Source organism: Gavialis gangeticus, unplaced genomic scaffold (genome assembly GCF_001723915.1).
Source record: "Gavialis gangeticus isolate Ggan-Ray unplaced genomic scaffold, GavGan_comp1, whole genome shotgun sequence".
NCBI lineage: Eukaryota > Metazoa > Chordata > Crocodylia > Gavialidae > Gavialis > Gavialis gangeticus.
The window spans coordinates 55,871,887-55,893,667 of NW_017729022.1; the positions used below are offsets into that span (position 1 = coordinate 55,871,887).

The 21,781-nt window shown below is 39.5% G+C and overlaps 1 protein-coding gene across 4 annotated transcripts in view; it reads right to left on the reverse strand.

Annotated features, from left to right (window-relative positions):
- Window positions 1-776: 776 nt before the first annotated feature.
- Window positions 777-21,781, reverse strand: part of APAF1 (apoptotic peptidase activating factor 1) — an 89,829-nt gene continuing 68,824 nt past the window's right edge. For all 4 annotated transcript variants that reach the window (XM_019515022.1, XM_019515021.1, XM_019515020.1 and 1 more), the window contains 9 exons: window positions 19,576-19,701; window positions 16,760-16,879; window positions 11,027-11,149; window positions 8,782-8,910; window positions 7,211-7,330; window positions 6,441-6,566; window positions 5,245-5,370; window positions 4,195-4,341; window positions 777-2,462 (listed from right to left, as the gene is read on the reverse strand). In XM_019515022.1, coding sequence (XP_019370567.1) covers window positions 2,316-2,462; window positions 4,195-4,341; window positions 5,245-5,370; window positions 6,441-6,566; window positions 7,211-7,330; window positions 8,782-8,910; window positions 11,027-11,149; window positions 16,760-16,879; window positions 19,576-19,701 — 1,164 coding nt within the window. In that variant the 3' untranslated portion in view covers window positions 777-2,315. The remainder of the gene's footprint in view (window positions 2,463-4,194; window positions 4,342-5,244; window positions 5,371-6,440; window positions 6,567-7,210; window positions 7,331-8,781; window positions 8,911-11,026; window positions 11,150-16,759; window positions 16,880-19,575; window positions 19,702-21,781) is intronic.

The following is a 21,781-nucleotide window of genomic DNA, read 5'->3' on the forward strand; positions in this document are numbered from 1 at the left end:
CCTGGAATATGCGGAATGCTACACTTACAGAAAAGGACAGCCACATCCTCATCTCCTTCAATCTCCTATGCTGGCCCTATTCATGTTAGGATCCAGTTCAAAATTAAAATCAACCACAGCTTTATACCCATCTCTTCCTAGACGCTGTTCCCCACCCTCACCCTTTTGACAAATCCAATACAAGGTTCTTCCTATCTCTGTGCATGGTCTCACTAGCAATCGTGCAAGGGAGAATTTTCTGCTGTAGCTTATAATATGAAAGATCCATTTTGTAGCTCATTATCCAAGTGGTTCTATTTAAAACTCTCCTGAAATCTTTGCTGAATTTCCATAAGATACCATTCCAGGTTTGCAGAAGGTAAAGGTGAAATAAGGCTACCTTTTAAGCTCTTGGGATTCTGGGCTGCATAAGGTGCTATTGTTGGCAACATAAATTAGACAAGCTCTGGGGGATCTGGAGAAGCCTAGAATTTCTTGACATGTTCAGGACTCTAGCCCTTGCCCAGTAACATGGTTTGCCAGGGGCCAGCACAGCTGCAGTACCATATAGAAGATGCTTTTTACCTCATTTCAACCTCTATTGTTGCTTATCTTGCCAAAGCATTTTTGGGATGCAGTGTTAAGCTGAACTGTATGGATGGCAACCCACAAAGAGAAATTATTTAGCTCCTGACTGCTTTTCTCAGATGCAATTGCTCATGCAAAGAGACAATCTTAGCATATTTTCCTCCCCCACAAAAACAAAACAACTACAAAACCAAACTCAAGAGATAAGATTGGTTACAAAATTAGGCTGTAGCTGCCTGGATTGTCTTTATTTAATGCTTTATATGTACATATGTAATATACAAAACACATGTCTGGCCAGCAATACTTTAAAAATTATATCTGACCCGTATTCAATACTGCCTTAACACAGGGGTTTAATTATAGAAAACCACAGATTGGAAAAACAAAAATTTGCTAAAACATAGAAAAACATTAAGAATGATTTTAAAACTCGTTCTGAAATTCAAACTGAACAATTATTGAAAATGAGAAGTTTATTACTTAATACCAACTGGTGCAAACATTTGTTAAACATATGCTAAACATTCAAAGTAAAAATATTTTGCTATTATCACCAAGTTGTAGAAATTACAATTACTTTTTGCCTGAGCAAGTGACCCAGACGCAGAAAACTAACTAACGGATTTAGAATCATTCGACTAGAACAAGGCTCACTTGTGTTTGCTTAGAAATTTTGTTATTTAAATATTCTCAAAGTCTACGTTAAGGAAAGTCACATTTAGACTAGAAAATCTCTAATATTATACCTTATAACTGGATCAAGAAATACATTAAAAATGACATTCGCTGGTGGAGGGAAGAAGAGATTTCTGTGCAGAGAATCTCCTGTAAACAAACCAGACCAGGAGAGGATAAAATATCATCATGGCACAGAGTTCATAGTCATGCAAAGTAACTCACATTTTACTACTTCCTATATTTTTCAGCACAAACCTTCATACCTATTTTACATGAAGCTTAACTTCCAATCTTTGTATCCTTACTTTGTGTAAGAAAGGGGTACACCACCTCTCTCCTGCAACACAGGTACTGGTTCTTGAGAAAAAAAGTGCACTTAGTTATCTTTCCCCCATGTACACCACACTCACCACCCTCTACAATGCTCTGCATCTTCACAGATCTGGAAAACAATGGTTTTGTGCAGCAGCACAGAGCAGCACTGCTGTACAAACAGATCCCTTACTGGATTTCTCTCAAATATTGTCATGGTCCTGAAACAGTACTAACTTTGTTAAAATTTCATTTTCCAATATACACCAAGTCTCCAGTTCTTTCTGTTCTGTATCCATTAAAGCAGTCATGCATACATAGTAAAACATTTTTTTTGCATGTTAGCTGTTCCCATAGCCTGAAAACATTTGCTATATAACCTGCACAAAATGGAGTTCTCCTGTATTCTAGTCCTAGTATATCTCCTTCTGCTCTTTATTAATGATCTCACCCTGCTTGAATAAATCTTAATATAATTTTACATACAGCGTAACAAGTTGCATATTTTAAGGTGCAAATCAAAATTCAAGGACAAACCATTAACAGTAATAATGTTGATCAAAAACCAAGATTAAATGTATGCTCATTTGAGAATGTACATAAATATTACCCATACAAATTCATTTAATGAATGCAATATTGAAAAACACTTCACAGCATAATGAACGTTAAACAGATTTAGTGGAATTTTGTTTCCAGCTCAAAACTATGCAATTCAGTTGCATGAACTGTCACATCCAAAACATTTAATAGATTCATTCCATCATCTGTAGTACATAAAGGATACCAAGGTTATCAACAGTCACAAATATTTTGAAATTAGAGGACACATATATTGATTGGAGATTTGTTCCATTTGTGTAGAATGTTTGCAAGGATTCTCCAGTAACGGCATTCCACCACTATAATAAAAGAACAGTATATATGTAATTAGCAGAAATAGAATTAGATTAAGTTATGAATATAGGCATAACACAGTAGGCCTAGTTGCCAATATTTTTCTTTTCTTGTGCTTTTATGAAAAGAGACATTCTTGAATAATAGCAAGCATTCAAAAAACAGAAATTATAGGTACAAGACCTTCAGATGAAGAAAAACTGAACTGATGGAGGATTTTGTTCTCTCTAGCACTGATACATTCCCTTGAACAAAACACTTATTCCATTATCAGAATTGCATAAGAACTCTTAGTTCACAAAAATATTAACAGAAGTTAAGTGGCAGCTGGGTCATCCTGTTACCCCCTGATAATACCATTCTCACTAGGAGGGTAGTAAAGCATTGGAGCAGGCTGCCCAGAGAGGTTGTGGAATCTCCATTCTTAGAGGTTTTTAAGACCCTGGTAGACAAAGTCTTGGCTGGGACAATATAGCTGACGATGGTCCTGCTTTGAGCAGGGGGTTGGGCAAGATGACCTCCTGAAGTCCCTTCCAACCCTAATTTTCTTTGATTCTATGAAAATAATACATGGAAGAAAACAGATTAAGCAGGCATACCCATTGATCCCCTTCATAACCACAGGAGCAAAGAAACTGAAAAGCAACATATTTAAAATTGAACAGATCTATTTTTAATTGAAACTAAGAGTTTCAATGAACAAAAGGATTCATCATTTACATAGAAGAAACCCTTTAGTTACTTTAGTGGGATACAGAGCATAGAAACCCTATTTTTGCAGACCGTACAGCAACCAGTAAACAGCAACAATCTGAGAGAACCTTTACTTAAAAGGACATTTTATTCCATAAGTGTACACAATCACTAGCCACTCCCAGGCAGCATCCTGGGCTCCATGAAATAAGTCAGGTTCAACAGGCCATTCTTTGCTCTAGTTCCTACCTCAATGGATACAGTATTTTTCAATTAGCATCCCCCTACCATTATATTAAGTAATTTTTCATATTCCTTCCGGAAAGCAAGCTAGTAGCAAATGGTCACATTTTATAAACCAGAAGTCCAGTCTTGGTATGTGTATAGCACACAGCTCCTACTGAAGTTTATATTGAAGGGAAGGGGCTCCTATGATTAAGAGGAAGTCATACATCTGCAGGAGAGCCTATTAAACTGTTAGTAGGAATATTTAGGTTATAAAAATCGGTTTCCTCTTAAATCAAAAGTCTAATCGTTTGATATTCAGCACTTCTCTTTGGAGTATAAAGAAAACAACTGCTATTGACTAACTTATTTAGTATTTGTTTTCCTGACTTTAATACACAATCAGAATGTTAGAAATACTCCCAAATGCACTATTTGTTTATTAAATACTATATACACTGATTTATAGATTTGCAGGTGGTCCAAAATTTAGCACACACAGGAAACAATGAAAAAAGGTGATTCTGCTCAGGTTTCTGAAAACCTGCATTTGGACAGGGATGCAATTTAGAAAAATGACAAAAAAAGAAACGTGACAAAGAAAATTGGATATAAAAGGGAAGGAGCTACAAGGAAGAAAACAATTTAGAACTATATTGTGCTCCATATGTATAATCAAATTTGGAATTTAAAATGTATTCAAAAATTGGAAGGGCACAAGGGCAGCCTTGTACTCTGCAAAACCTTTCATGTTAACTAAAACACTCAGCATATCTTCTAATCCTGCATTTTAAATTAAAACACTTTCATTGGGTTTACCTTAAGATATCCTCCAGAAGACACAAGCATCTTACTGTCAGGAGAAAAACAGAGGTCTGTCACCCAGTAATCATGTGTTGGACCTCCTTCATCTACAGTGACGGGGGAGCAGAGATGAAGTAATTCACCGCTTGACACATCCCAAATCTGGGGGAAACAAGACAGACATACTATTAGCAGTATAAATAAATACTAAGGGTCATTGTTGTAAGGAACACTGGAATTTATTTTTCAATATGAGAGAAATCCCAACTTTTCAATAAAGTGCAATTCTTGCAGTGACAAAGCCACTGAGACAAGTCATTTTTAAACCAAATCTTTCACTTTTACTCAATGTATATTTAATTATACAAGCAACTCCTGGCAGACTAATCAGTAAAAAAAAGTGCCAGCTCATTATAGAACTAGAACCCCATAACTTACAGGAAATATGAGATAAATCAACACCACCAAAAACAAAATCCAGAATTTACACGACAAATGCACGTTTTTGGGAGCTGGTGTAGAAGTGTCATGGTATGTTGTTTTCTTCCTTTTGGTGCTCAATATATAAAACAAAGTTTATGAAAACTCCTTTAAAAAACCCCAAATGAGCCAAATCTATTAGTTGGTAAACCATAAGAAGTTTTACAAAAATGGGCATTTCAGGGTCCTACCTCACCAAAAATTTCTAACAACAATGCAACAACTGGCCTATATTTACATATCTATTTTGAATATTTTCTCATTTTTTTGTAGTTTTTATCCCCTAATTCATGCCAATCTTCTGCCTTTTTTAAAGTAGATTTTGTTATTGTATTGTGTTTCAATGACTTTCAGTTTTGTTGAATATTTACCACCCACAAAACAGCTGCCTTCATAGCAAAAGAACCCATATATTTACCTCTGCCTCGCAATTTCCCCAAAATTTCTCAGGTAATTTAGCTGACCAGAATGCAATTACCCAAATTCAATATTGCCACATGAACTGGGTTAAGCAGCCCCATGGCATTTTTGACTCCAGCATTTGAGTTATTAAACAAATGTCAATAAGTAAAAGAAAGAAAGTACCCGTATTTCCCTTTTGTCATCTCCAGTGGCCAATAATTTGTTATCAAATGAAAAAGTACAACATCGCACGCAGGCTTCATGACCCTTTAGCTCATGAAGAATGGAGGAACTTTTGAAGCTCCATATCTAAAAATAAAATGTTTAAAACAAAGGAAAAAATATTTAATGGAAAAGCTGCTATCATTTTATCTGTTCTTTAAATATTTATCAACATAGGAATTAATATTTAGAAATATGCAGCACCTTTCATATTACCACATACCCTTTCTGAGCATCACATATACAACTGTTAACAAATATTGTTCCTTTAGTGATTAAATCCCAGAACATTTGCTAGGTATTTGAAAAAGTATGAACTCCTCTCTTTTTGGGTTACACACTTTAGGCAGACACTTGATAAAGTTATTCTAGATGAGAGCAATCCTGAGTTAGGTCAAACATATTTTTATAAGCTCAGAAAATGTACTCCAGAGTTTGTTTTTGGTTTAAGATAGTAGAGTATGTATTAAGTGCCTACTCTGACGTAATCTCAAAGAAGGTGCTTTTAACAAGGAGGCCAATAAATTTTCTTTGAAAACACGAAAGAGCATTTAAATGTTCAAACAAATTGTTGATTTGTAAAATACTTAGCAGATCTGGATCCTTTACTATGGTAATTCTGATATGGGGCAAGTGGGAAGGATGGAAGATAACCACTTTCACAAACAGGAGCCTAAACTTGAGTTTGTAAATCTGTACTTAGACATTGTTCCAAGTTGAATTTAAAAGGCAACACCTTGGAACTCAATACTTTTGGAATTTAAGCTGGTACCTAAATATAGAATTCATTTTTGAAGTTCCATCTGTAAAGCTTTCCAGTCAGCTACTGTCTAGCTTTTTTAGTGTGAAGACTTAAAGCAATACACAGAATTATGTAAAATACTATGCACAGGAAGTTTGTATACTTACAAGTGTGCATCTTATGGGAATGTAAGTCAACGACTGTATGAAGGTATATCCATGATCAGTTTAAAAAGAAAAAAAGAGGTGTCTAGTAGAGTTAGAAAAGTAACCACTTCATATATATATAACTTAATATTTGAAAAGTTTGTGGTATTTGGGGTGACTGTTGGCTACTTCACAAAGGCAGCCTACAATGCACGTTTCAGAGAATACAGACATCATTGTGTATATTTTAAAACACTGTAACAGCAAACCTTGGCAGTTTTATCAACAGAGGTAGATGAAAACTTAGTGGCATCAGGAGAGACGGCACAAGAGAGAACAGTATCTTTATGGCAAGCAAAGTTGACTTCTATTTTCCCAGAAACAATATTCCACACCTACAAGAGATATAAAATAATATAGCTATTTTTACAACTCTCAATCAAGTCAATCTCAAAAAAACCCAAACCTAATATAAATATCAACGAGATCCAAAAATTAATGTGTGGAGTATTCTACTGGTATGTTAAATTCTAAGATGTGATAAAATAGTTCGAATGGTAATTAAAAAATAAATTTAAAAAATGTTGTAGTTGTCAAAAATCTGTAGTTTTTCACTGCTAAATTATATATTAAATGTACAATAAACTAAATGCCAAAGAAAACAACATGCAATTAAAAGTCAGCCAAGTTATTTTTTGTTGGTACTTTAGATTCTTAAAAAAATTCTTGGACTAGCTAAAGACGCTTTCATTCTAGGAATAACAGATGCTCTTCTTTTTAAAAACACAATGGAATTTTTGCCACCAACGCAGCTACTCACATGAAAGCCACTACGTAACTGATACACCACGTTTGCACAAAGGTTTGCATGGATACAGAGTGGAATCACTTGGAAATAAAAACTTGGCACAGACAAGATCTAAATTTAATTCTCTGAAAATTAAACACTGAGCCTCAAACTTTGTTCATGTATTTTGTTACTATTTAAAGATGCAATAATGTATTTCATTCAACTTGTTATCACACCAACATTATTTACCTTAACTGTTCCATCAAATGACCAAGAAAGAAGACGTGAATTTTCCAAAAGCCTAAAATTCTTGATTGTTTCATTGTGACCTTCTAGAAATAAGCATTCTTCCAACTCCCAATTCCACACCTGCTTACCAACACAAAAAGTGTCTAAGACAATAAATAGGCTCTTTCTTCACATTTCATACATAATTTAACAGGGATGATGATTAACAAGCATTCTTTAGAAGAAAATATCCATTGCTTTTTATCCTGCATGAACCATGGAAGATCTGTACGTATTTAGTAAGCAAGCATGGGAGAGCACTAAATGATGGTCAGCTGAAAAAGCATGCTACACAATTCAATTAAAGCTAACAGCCAATCTGGCAGACAGTGACCCTTAAGATATGAAAAGGCAAAAACCTTTCCCAGTAACATCTGCTTAATTTTTTTTTCACTAGTGGATATACACCCAACTGTCATTATTGCTTTTGAAAGATGTCATTGCAAACTCAAATTTTGGACACAAACATGGCTTATGTCAATAAATAAGTTATTCATTATACTTTCTCCACTAACTCAGCTTTCTTTAATATTCAGCAAATACAATTAATCAAATGTTATTTTAAAGTTTCCTAACTTTGTATAGTTTTCTGTTTATAATTCAACTGTAAATTTCATATTCAAAGGCATGATTTTGAGCCCAGATATTGCTACAGTAAATATGAAGATCCTTTTCTTCTTTACGTGTCATTGATATCAATTACTTATTTTGAATTGAATGAAATAGGTGCTTCAGAGTTGATAACTTTGGATTAGGTTCAAAACCCTTAAGTTAACTAAAGAAGCTGAAGTGCCATGTTTGGAAAAAATCTTGTTTCTTTACAATAACCACATCTGTTCAGATAGTTTTTACCATCTTTGATGTTAAAAATGGGATAACATAATTATGCAAACACAAAATACAATTCTAAACCACACAGCCACTTCAATACCTTTGATTTTACTAAAAAGTTTCTTCCCATTACTTCATACAAGGGAACTGCTGACTTGGTTCTTTTTGTTTCTGCCCTTGGTAAGCATGAACAATTTCATTTATCCCTACTGTCTACCCACTACTTATCTTTTAAATTAAATACTTTGCTGTAGCACTGATTGATAAGTCTAAAAAGTTTTTATTTTCAAAATATTGTTGAAACTGTTCACCTAAGTGACTGTAATGAAATGAGTACTTCATACTGGGCAAATAAAAAAATTTAGAACATCTGAATTATAGATTTTACTTAGTTCTTAAAACTACAAATCAAACAAATTATATTGTTTTTGTTGCTCCACGGCAACAAGGATAGAGACCCTGTTAATAACGCCATTAATTAAATCTGCATGCAGCCCGGCAGTTTCAAGGATGGAGTGGGGTTAAGTGGAATGACCATACCAGTTTACACCACTAAAATAAAAAGAGGCTGCATCCAAATGGACCTGGGGACTAAGAATAGTCAGTATGGAAAAGGGTGAGTATTGTGAAACCTAAATCATTATAGTGTAACAAACTTCCCTGTAGTGTTCCAACACAACAATACACAGTATTTTACAAACCTGTATAATCGGATCATCAACATCACTTGAAATGAGGGTCTGGCCATCAGAGGTAAATAGGCAATGTTGTACAGAGGTCTTGTGTCCACGTCTAGATTTCAAAACTCTCCCACCTGACACCTCTAAAACCTTTCCAATAAAAAAAGAAAAATCACACAGAAAAATCACTGATGGAGAATTTAAAAAAAAAAATGAAAACGAAAGAAGCTTTTAAGAACACCTGTGAAGTAAAGACAACAAAATACAGAGTTATACAAAAGTGGTGACTCACAGTAGATGGGAAATAATAAAAAGTACCTTACCCTCCAGGAAACTGAAAAGATAACCTACACTAATAAAAAGTGTCTAATCATCTGTCAGAGGCCTTTGTGCATAAATCATGTGTAACAACCTACATGCACTTTTACCCACATTTCTGCTCCATTACCATGACTGCAGCACACGAAATTAACCGGCCTGTGAATGTTATGCTCTGCAGAGAATACATATTTATTTTTTAAATTTAAAGTAGATGTCTCCATCATTTGAAATGGGACAAAGAGGCCCCAATCCTTCCACTATTAACGTGGGTTAACTCACTCTCTTAACATGAATGAACAAAAGGCCCTGTAATTAGGAACACACGAAAGCAGGATTGGAAGGGACATCAGGAGGTCTTTTACTCCAGCCCTCTGACCAAGTCAGGATTGTCCCTGACTAAATCATCCCACTTACATGTCTAACTTGCTTTTGAAAATTTCCAGGGATAGAGATTCTGTCCCTAATCCTGTCCCCAACATTTATAGAGAAAAAAAAATCTCTATCACCTTTATGCCATGTAGGTATTTGAAAACTATTACCATCAAATCTCCCCTCAGTCTTTTTCTCTCCAGACTAAATTATCCTAGGTCTTTCAGCATTTCTTCATAAATCATGTTTTCCAGACCTCTAATCATTTTGGTCGCTCTCTGGTGGACTCTTTCCAATCTGTCCACATTTTTCTTGAAAGGTGAAGCTTCAAGTTGGACAGTGTACTCCAGACGAGGCCTCACCAGTGCCAAAAAGGGCAAAGGAATTGCTTCCCTTGATTAGCAAGTGACACCCCAATTAATACAACCCACTAGGCTGTTGGCTTTTTTTTTTTTTTTTTTTTTGCAATATGTTAACTCATATTTAGAGCCCTACCAAAATTGTGGTAGAAGTTCACAGCACAGCAGCGCCTTTAATCTTGTTCTTTTTGCCGTGAGCAGTCCCCCCTCCCCCCGCTGACTGGCTGAAAGGCAATTAATGCTGTGTTTTTTGTCCCTCGGCCATTCAGTGGCATGGGGGAAGGGAGGAAGGCCATGGTGAAAAGAGCAAGATTAAAGGCATCACTGTGCAGTGAACTTCCACTGCAATTTAGGTAGGTCTCTACTCATATTCAGCTTATGACCCACTGTAACCCTCAGGCCCTTCTCTGCAGTTCTTCAGCCTAGACAATAATTCTTCTGTCTGTATTTGTGCATGCAATCCTGAAAAAATTCTGCGACAATTCAAGAGAATCTTTCCTTTCTTACAGTTCCTTCCACTGTTTATTCCACATCAAAGAATAACTGAGGGGGTGTGGGTGTGTGCGTACTGTGCACTTTTAAACTTTAATAACTTAGGTTGTAGGTATGATAGAAACAATCTGTAAAAGGCATTTAAAAGCAAATTTATTAAAGTTTTAGGACAACTAGAGTACACAATGCTAGACTTCATAAGTGATAATGAACTTATTCTTAAATAAGTTGTAGCTCCATGCAGTAACTCAAGAACAACTGGAAAATGTTTTCAAGGAGTTGGAAGATTGGATTGAGCACTGTATCATGATGGATGGTGGTTATGTTGAAGTCTAGCATTGTGTACTCTAGTTGCCCTAAAACTTTAATAAGTTTGCTTTTAAATGCTGCTTACAGATTGTTTTTATCATACCTACAACCTAAGTTATTGAAGTTTGAAAGTGCACAAGGACTTTATGAAGACCTTTTATGTGGGTGGGGGGATAATGGAAGAGTTGCCCTACCACATAAAGAGCTTTAGAATAAAGATTTCTTTGAGCACTGAAAAAAACAGTATGATGTACTGTTTAAAAAAAAAAACCATCTGATTAACTTTCATTCTCTTCTCTACAACTGCATACAGAAAATACATTTTTCCCACATCAACCAGATCTTAAAGCAAAAAGAATGAGAAACATCTATTAAGGGATTTACTCAGTAGTGTTCTGAAACTGAGAGAATAGTACCTTTACAGTTCCATTCTCCTGTCCAAATGCTGCAAATTGAAGATCTTCACTCAGGCAACAGCAGGAAATAGATTCCTCGACATCAGTCAGACTGACAGTATGGCCTGTGTTTCCATTAATTAGCTGCAACACAGAAAAGGTTATTAAAATGTATAACAACTTTGTACATCCTAGTCTCAAAAAAGTGAGCATCTTGATCTATGGTATGAGCAATCTCCACCCTACCAGCATTTTTAGCATTCAAAGCTTTGGTCTGCATTGGACACATTTTGTTAAAATTTATTTTTGTAAAACAATTTCTTTAGTACTTTAAACTTGCATGATCTAGTCATTGTCTTTATTCAGTCATTTTGATAACGAAAGCTTACTTCTGGCTTTATGGATTAGGCATATATTTATAATAGAAAAGCATATTTAAACATAGGTACTGTGAGTTCAAATCTGTTGTTCCAACACAGAATCAAGGTTTAAAATCTATGTACCCAGCACCAGGCACTTGCTCTTCAGAAAGAATAAATGTTAATTATTGGATGAGTTTTAAAGCTCTTGAAAAATGTAGCAACAACACTTGACAAGTAGAGCCACAGAAACAGTATTTTGCCAACCAAGAACGAATAAAAAGAGGTATATTCATCTATGGATACACGGATTTTAGAGTAGATTTTCACCTACAACTTGCTTCTGCAGGATTTTGCAACTATGATTTTTGTATAACTATGATGGAAAGTGTTTTTTGGTATGCAACTAATGATTTACAAACACATATAAACATTCCTTTAAAATTATTTCTTAAAAACATTAGTGAAGGTATCAGGGACCTCCCTTGGACATGCAAAGGTAAATATGTGCACCAAGTAGAAAATGACATCTTTTACTTTTTTATGTATGTATTGCTATTGATTGTGCTGGAGATTGTATTCCTTTACTAAAGGTAGAGTAGTCCAAAAATGGTACAGACTAATACCAGTAATACATGAATTGGTGTCTTCCTAGATCCGTATCAACAAGGTTTCTGATTATCTTGGTTAATCTCCTTGCGATAACTGACTTAAGCCATTTTTTTATAAAAACTATTAGAAGAGCTTAGAAACCCACAACCAGAGTTGAATGACAAGTTGTCTTTGAGTGAGGGCAGACTACAGGCTGCTGCAAAACTGAACTGCTATTTTTAAGTGTTATGAGACCAGGTACCCACAGAGAAATTAAGAACCCGTGTATTCTTCTACCAGCTATTGCTTAAATGACATGCAGGCAAACAACTAATTAACACATGGGACAAATTAAGCAATGGACTGCAGATTTATTCATTTAACGCTGGGGAGAGGAAGGGGTATGCTCCCACCCTGGACTCCAATATATCAGGCAAATCAGCTCCAGTGTGGAATCTCAGGTTTTCAACTACACAACCAATAATTCAGGATGGACCATCTTTTACACCCCCCTAAAATTCTGCTTACTTCTGAATCCTCTCACCCACTCCCACTCATCCAGAGCACAGGAAGGTAAAAGTATTATTAAAGGAGACTACATTCTACAGACAGTCCAGATCCTGCTTCTTTATGAAACAAGGTAAGCCAGCAAAATTCTGGTAATTTTGAACCTCTGGAATGTAGCCCTTTTATCCCCACTAGACACTTCTGCAAGATGTGGCAACCTTAAAAAAAGAAAAAAGTCTCACTGTTTCTACTAAACATTTTAAAATCCTATTGCTTACTGAACTGTGCTTATATGATGCTGCGAGAAAGGTGAAAAAAAAATCCCTTGATAATTTGCCCCTGCAGAACATGCGACTGGGTTGTACCCAAAACATCATAAACATGCAGGTCTTGTGTTATGAGACAGGGCAGTCAAGCTAAAGGCTTTTTTTTTTTTTTTTTTCTTTGAACAGGGGCAGGCAAAATTCAAGAATTTAAACAGGGTCAGAAGGCACACAAAAATCCAACTAGCCATAGTCATAGGCAATGAAAAGGGGAAAACCAGCAGAAGGAAAAAGAAGCCAACCCCATTTTGTTACACATACCCATTTAAACTCCCCAAGTCTCTTCCAAACTCTGTGGTCGGAGGATTAGGAAAAGATCGATAGCAAGAACTCTAGTCCATCTGAATTTTGGCCATAATTTAACTTGCAATTTAGAGAAGAAACACTCTACAGCAGGGCTGTCAAATACCTGGCCTGATCATCTAGCTTGAGGTGCTGCTTGTGGCTCTTGGACTGGACCTGCATGCTGCAGGCCCCGAAACGGCCTACATGTTGCATGCAGTAAGCACTGGCCCTGGCCCTGCATACTGCATGTGGTGTGTACTGCAAGAGGCATGCAGGGTCTGTTTGGGATCCATGCAGCATGAGGTGCCTGCACTGGACTAACCCTGCATGCTGGATCTGGCCCATGGGCTCTGATGGGTTTAATATCTCTGCTCTACACTCAATAATCAGCACTCCAAACCATTCAACCTGATGCCTAAATTTGAAAGTTACCCGAAAATGTTTCTAAAAGTTGAGGCTATGATGCTAGATTACTTCAGTTCCATTGCTCTGTCCCCCTGCCCTTTATAAGCAAGAACCAAGCATGAAGAGACAAGCAATATCTAAAGACAGTTTAATTAAAAACAGAACCTCACTCTGTTCTCATTACAACCCAGAGAGTTTTTAAAAAAACGCTATTCTAGTAGTTAAAAAGAGCGTTAAAGTTACTCTTAGCTAAGAAAGAAGTTCTCTTAGGTTTACACTCCTGTTAAGATCTTTCAAATTAAAACCAGATAAAAGCCTTGAGCAAAACATTCTAATGCAACTAACACACAATCCGGACAATACAAAAGACAAACTTATATAAGAGATAGTAATTAGCAGAGAGGTAGGAGAATAAAGCAGATGAACAAGACTAGGAACGTTATTTTTAAGCATCTTAACCAACCTTTTTTTCTCCATGGTAAACAAACATGCTTATGTATTCAGCTCTTGTAAAACACAATGTTCAAATGGCCAAAGGCAAAAAATTATGTTGAAAAAAAAGGCCTTTTCCTCTAAGTGTCCAAACAGTTGGAATAAATTTGCCTCACCAGTAGGTAAATATTTGATGTTTTCTTAAACAAGATAAGTGCAACCTATCAGCTTATTTAAAATCAACATCGCCACTCTTTGCTAAGGCTTTCCTGACACCTCACAGAAAGTCTCTCCTTACTTTGCCATAAAGATTTAGAAGCAGAGAGGTGTGTTAAGATGTCTAATCCCCAGGGATCCTGTTTTTTTCCCCTCTGTTAAAAAAAATCCAAAATTCTCTAATTAACCTCCCCAAATTCCCAGATTAAAACCCCACAAAATCTGTGTTTTTCTGTGATTGAAATGAAATACCACTATATAGAGAGGTATCAGTTGAACAAAATGTTTTATTGATATATTTAGTTTTAAAGAAATTTTAAAGCAGTGCCTCAATCATGATTATTATAATAAAATAAATTCTCAATACCTATATATTTTGGCATTTGATTTTATCATGGAAAATGAGAGCTCCCCTGCCCACCTCGCTCACCAGGATATGGGTCTAGCTGTAGCTATCCCCTCCACTACTTTGTGGTGCTGAGCAGCCCTGACATGCCAGTGCCCTGCCTCTGTCCATGCCCATGCCCATGCTATTGCCCCTCACTCCCAAGCTGGTAGTCAGTGCTCATGCTCTCAGGGGCAGAAGGAGGCATGTGGGCATAGGTAATACCATTGGTGATGCGTGGGGGGCCATAAGGGGCACATGCCCCCCTCATTTCTGTGCCGACAGCAGAATGCAGCAAAGGGCTGCAGCCTGGCTGAACCGGCACCAGGCAGGAGCTGCCTCTACAGCCCAGTGGGCAGGACCCAGTGCAGGAGAGTGGAGCAGGGCGGAAAGGTTTGTTGCCACTGCCACCAGAGGCCCCGTGCCAGCCACACTGCTATGACCACCAAGGACAGGCACCCCCTGCCCGCCCAGTAGCAGTCGGGGTGGTGGCAGTGGCTGCAGCTGTGGCTCATGCCAGCAGTAGTGCAGCATGTTTGGCCCCAGTGCACGCTGGAGAGAGGAGGGGATTCCTGTGGCACCACCCTATCCCAGGCTGGGGTTCCCATGCCATGCCAGATGCCTTGGCCACACCCACTTCCCCCCCACCCCAACAGCATCTCCCAGCTGCCCTGCCCCTGAGAGCATGGGCATCAGCCCCCCAGCACCATCAGCTTGGCCACGCAGTTCCCCACTGCCCCTGAAGGACCCCTCTGCCCCCTTCCCCTGCTGGAGGGGCAGGCACCTCTAGGCAGGCCCTGCTGGCAACCACGCAGAGCTGTGCTCGCCAGTGGCACTGAGCGCTGCCTCAAACCCTCCCTGCCCCGCCACAGCCCCAGCACCTGGACACCCTCCCCCAGTGCCAGCAGGCATCCGTGCTATCATGGACACACACACACACCTCATACCCCTTCCACACACAATGTGTGCATGTGTGCACACCCTGCTCCCTCCAATGCACAGACCCCCCCAGACAGTTCCCAAGCCCTGGCTCTCCAACCCTCCTCTGTCCCATAGACTTACCACTAGTATCTAGCTGCCGGGGCTGTTCCCACCATACTGTCCGACTATACTGCCGGCCATGTGCATGCATGCGCACGCACATGTGTCCCCTGGCTCCCATCGTCCTCACCCTGCTCTCCACAGCCCCAGGAAGCCCTTGCAGGCTGGAACTCTGCCAGCCTGCAAGGGGAAACCCATGGTTTCCCACTTCCACAGGGAAAATCCACGTTTTACTGCGGAAAACAGAAAACCCAGATCCTCACTAGTCACCATATCTTATTTTGTCATGCACAGTCTAAAAACAAATACAGACAATTTAACAGCTATGATAAATATTAAAACAAAACATTTTTAATGAAACAGAATACATGTTGTGATATATTATGGTTTAAGCACTGAGGGCTTCTAGTGACTTTCCTCATCCAACTGAATATGGGCTTGATCCTGTGATTACCTGTAGAACCTCACCTCTCTGCAAAGGCAACTGGTATTGAATATGGTCAGCATCTTGCAAGACTGCCCCCCACCCCCATTCACCTGTTAACACTGGTTCTCCCATTACTGCCACCCCTGGTAAAACTGCACTACTACAAAAATCTCTCTTTGGTTAATGTATTATTTTAATACAGACAATAGATATGGAACAAGTGTACTGTTAAAATAAATCCATCCTATTTTGATTCCTAAAATCATCTGGAAAAATAAGGTCATCAGATCATTTTAATCTACTTACAACATCATATCTTTTTAACTTACTTAAAAAAACCGCATGACATTTAAAAAGATCAAAAACTATAAAAACAAAGGCTGTTATTTTAGGCTGTAGTGATGGCAATAAGACAAAGGTACTAATTAAACAGTGATACCACTTCTGACTGAGCACATCTCTAGCAATGTTTATTCACTCTGGACATTTCTAGTCCTCAATCTCTGAATACTGATTTGGCCCCAAATTTATAAGGGATGACTTCTCATCATGCCAACATTTTTAACCTTCTTTGGCTTCTATACTTTTTACATGCATTTTTCTCCTTATTAAAAAGGGTTAAGGCAGCTTGGCTGCAAGTAAAAAAAATAAAGAGACCTAATCAACATGCAGTAACAATTTACCTCTCTGTAGTGCAGAAAGTCCAGAGTCCAGATTTTCCCCTCTAAAATCCAGACAACTTACTGAGTTTACAAGCTGAAATACACAGAGAAACACACTTACTTGTAGATGTGTACGATTGAGAATTCCTAAAATCATCACTTCATCGCCCTGGAATGCAACATCTAGTTCACTTTTCAATGCAATTTCTGGAGGCTTGCACACTTTACTTGTCTCCCAAATCTGTTGAAGAGAATAATGTATCAACAGGTGGAAGGAGGACAAAGACATAAAACCATTAGTCAAAACGAGAACATGCTGAAACTTAGAAGCCACTATGAAGTATAACTTAAAATTAGTGAGAACAACTTCAATACTTCTGTGATTTTCATTTAGTAGTTTAATGGGAAGTACTCTACTGTTCATATAGTAAGCACCATAAACAAAGTGCAATACTGAATTTCCTGTCACACCCTGCCCAGTCAATGTACTCCTCTACACTTCTATTAAAAAAGCCATGGGTACAAACTTCACCAGGTCCTAATTTAAAGTTAAAAAACCCTAGAATTAAAAAAATGAGAACATCAGCTATAGCATTAAACATGTTATTACCATAACTATTTTCAAGAACACAAATTCAACGCATCAAAAACACCGATTATGAAGAGCGAGGGAAAAATAATATGAGGCATAAGGTTACATCTTATCAAGAACATTATGGTTTACAACAGGAATTTATGGGATTAAAAAAAATAAAGCATGAAATGATCTGATGTTACGTAACCTAAGCAAGTAATAACCTGTAAATATGCAAGTACATAAAATCAGCTGTGACAATCTGAAGTCAGGCAGAAAGCAGGGTAGAGATGTATAGATCAGGGATAGGCAAAATACAGCCTTTGGGCTGGATCCGTCCCACCAAGCACTTTCATTCAGCCCATAGCACACACCAACAAACTGTGCCCCTCCCAGTCCTTCCACCCATGAAGTGGGGGGAAGCAAGGCACCCACGTATACACATAGCCCCAAACAAACCCTACTGCCTCTCTCCCACCCTTGTGGGCAGAAGGGGCCAGCCAGCATGCAGCTTCTGTGTGGGACTGCTGCGGCTGCAGCCCCCGGGGACCTGCTTCATTTCCCTGGACTCTGGCTGGCTCTGGGCAGCCGGTAGGGAAGCAGCAGTGGTGGGGTAGGCTGCAGCTGGGTGGGAGCATGGGGCTGGGGCTGGTGGCGGTGCAGAGCCCACGCCCAGGGGGCAGCAGCAATGCAGAGCTTGGGTGGGCAGTGTGTGGATGTGAGGGAGGATGGGAGGTATGGGGACCCCCCCACACTTCCCTCATGGTGTGCAGCCCTGGCAGGTGGTGGCAGCAGCAGCAGCAGGCAGGGCACAGGCACCCAGTGAGGCGCAGCTCTGGCTAGCACTGCTCATTGCAGTGAGAGATGCAGCCTCCCTGGCCAGTCTGTATTGCCGGTGCTCCCTGCCACTCACATGCAGCCCCTGCGCTCACATGGCATGGGATACAAGCCACAGTACTGGAACTGGCTGCCTTTCCTGCCGCGGCTGCGCAGCACAGGACAGAAATGTCAGTTGCTGGAACTGGCTGCCTTTCCTGCCCAACAGGGGAAGGCGCCTGGGGCTTCCCTCCCCTGCAGCACAGCCCTGGCAAGGGAAGCAGCCAGCTCCAGTGCCTGAAGCTTCTCTCCTGTGCTGTGCAGCCCTGGCAGGGAAGGCAGCTGGTTCTAGCACATGGGGCTTCCCTCCCATGCTCTGCCAGTGCAGGGGCTGTGCGTGAGTGGCAGGGAGTGCCAGCAATACAGCCAGCCTAGGAGAGGCTTTGCCCCTCCCTGTGATGTGCAGCGCTGGCTAGAGCCATGGCCCACCAGGCACCTCTACTCTGAATGCCCCACTTGCTGCTGCACCATTTGGGGGGAGAGGGGGGAGCATGCAGGAGTCCCTATATCCCCCACACTCCCTCACATACACACCCTGCCCTCACTACCCCTACCTATACACTATCCCCCACCATACCCTATGCCCCCTACACAAATAGCCACACCCTCTCACAGCCCGCCAACCCGACAGCCCCACCCCCACCACACCATACATCCCCCCAAAATATAAAAAACTAAGAATTTATTTTTGAGTTATGCAATCCCCTCTATCTATACTACGCAAACACAAATCACGACAAAAATATTTTTTGTAGTAAAATTAAAATATGTTATAGTAGGTATTTGACTTTTAGTATATGATTTTTTTCTTCTGGTTCTAAGATGGCAACCTCCCCTCCCAAAGGGAGTATTTCCAGGGAGCAAGTGGAAGGACTTCTGGTGGCAAAGATCAGGGGTTAGGAATGGGACTTCTGCCCCCAAGATGGCAACAAGGGGTGGGGCAACTGTCAAGGGGCAGGGCTACCCATGAAGCCCTCAATAGCTCACCAAAACTTGTTAAGAAGCCCTCCAGCCAAAATAATTGCCCACCCTGAGACAGACTAACTGAATCAAAGATGCATAAGTTTTCATGAACAACAGAGTACTTCACCAGATGCTTATGCATCTCCAATTCACTTAGTCTATAAAGTTACATCTCTACCCTGCCTTCTACATAAAATTAGTGCAGCATAATCACTGCTGCTTACAATAAAATTATAACAATTTATCAAAATCTCATTTTTTTTGAAAGCTAACTATACACATAGGATTATAATTCACTATTAATATGCATAAGACCTACCACTACCATTATTATTATTCCCATCTAACTTCTGTATGGTACATTTTATTGCATATGATTACTCCAACTCTGGGATTTTAGATATTTAAGACTGGAGTGCCTTTCCTTGCTCTAAACTTGACACAACTGTTTTACACATTCTTTAAAAAAAAGTAAGACACTTGCTACACGCCTCATAAAAGGAAAGAAGTAGATGTCATCTTACCCTTATCGTCTGGTCATCAGAAGATGTCAGAAATAAAGAGCCATCAGGGGAAAATGTCACACAGTAAACCCAACTCATGTGTTCCCTGCAGTCAGCTACTTTTGTCTTGGTTTTAGTATTCCACAACTAAAGCAAAAATGAGAGGAAAAGTCCAGCTGTAACACACAAATATTCTAAATCTGTAACGCAAAGCACATACAGTAAGTGCCCAAGAATGTAATGAGTTTCCTTCTAGTATTTTATTGTAGTCCTCATCCTAAATATAGTTCAAGGTTGTATTTTGTTGCCGATATTCACTACAAAGATTTATTAGTTAAAAATCTCAAGGTTTTCAGCTTGTAACTAAATTAATCCATAGTGTTCATTTACATCCATACATAGGTGACCAAAATATCTATTACATAAAATATTATACTAGTAAATATGTTGAGACTAGTGTGGACTGCCATTTTCACTTGTGTGAATCATCAAATCCTGTAGCATACTTGTATATTCCATATCTTTTATGTAATGTTTTATGTATTACAGAATCTTTTATGCTTTGACTAGAGTACTGTCATGGATGGGTATACACTGTCCAGGAAGAACAGGAAGGGGACAAGAGTGGGAGGAGTTGCTCTTTAAGTAAGAGCTGCCTAATTGCTCAGAGATCCAGTAAGAAACTGGATATAGGCCTGCTGAAAGTCTCTGGGTTAGGGTCAGAGGGGAGAGCAACAAGGGTGACATTGTGGTGAGTGTCTGCTACGGACCACCAGATCGAGACAATGAGGTGGAGGAAGCCTTTCTTCAAACAGCTGGCAGAAGTTTCCTGATCACAGGCCCTGGTTCTCATGGGGGGCTTCAAATCACCATGACATCCACTGGGAGGGAAATACAACAGAGCAAAAGAAGTTTTTGGAGAGTGCTGGGAACAACTCCCGGGTGCAAGTGTTGGAAAGGCCAACTAGGGGCCATGCTCTTCTTGACCTGTTGCTCACGAATGGGGAAGAATGGGTGGGGTATGCAGTAGTGGATGTTAACTTGGGAAGCAGCAACCACAAGATAAATGAGTTCAGGATTTTGAGGAAAGAAAGAAAGGAGAGCAGCACCATAAGGACCCTGGACTCCAGAAAAACAGAATTTGACTCACTCAGGGAACTGATGGGCAGGATCCCCTGGGAAGCCAGTCTGAGGGGGACAGAAGTCCAGAAAAGCTGGCTGTACTTTAAAGAAACTTTACTGAGGGTGCAGGAATGAATCATCTCAATGTGAAGGAAGACTAGCAAGTATGGCAGAAGAGCAGTTTGACTTAGCAAGGAACACTTCAAATGTGCTAAAACATGAAAAGGAAGCTTACAAGTAGTGGAAAACTACTAGGGAGGAATATAAGAGTACTGCTCAGACATGCAGGGATGAAATCAGGAAGGCCAGAGCACAAATGGAGTTGCAGCTAGCAAGGGATATGAAGGGTAATGAGAAGGGTTTCTACAAGTATGTCAGCTGCACAAGAAGGATCAGGGAAAGTGTGGGTCCCCTACTGAACTGGGGAGACAACTTAGTGACAGGTGATACAGAAAAGGCTGTAGTAATCAATGTCTTTTTCACCCCAGTCTTCACAGGCAAGGTCAGCTATCAGACTACTGGGGAGGAGGTGAGCAGTGGCAAAAGAAGAGATTAGGGAGTATTTAGAAAAGCTGGATGCATGCAAGTCCATAGGGCCAGACAGGATGCACCTGAGAGTGTGTGGAGGGAGTTGGTTGATGTGACTGTAGAGCCAATGACCATTATCTCTGAAAACGCATGGCGATCAGGAGAGATCCTGGATGCTTGGAAAAGGGTCCATCTTTAAGTAAGGGAAGGAGGATCCAGGGAACTACAGACCAGTCAACCTCACTTCAGTCCCTAGAAAAATCCTACAGCAGGCCCTCAGAGAAACCATTTCTAAGCACTTGGAGGAGAAGGTGATTAGGAACAGCTAGCTTGGATTCACCAAGGACAAGTCATGCCTGACCAGCGTGATTGTCCTCTATAAGTTGAATGGCTCTGTGGATGCTGGGGCAGGGGTGCAGTGGATTAATATACTTTGACTTAAGCAAGACTTTTGATATGGTCTTCTACAACGTTCTCACAAGCAAGCTAAGGAAGTATGGGTTGGATGAATGGACTGTAAGGTGGATAGAAAAAAACTGGCTGGATCATCGGGCTTAAGGGTAGGAATCAATGGCTT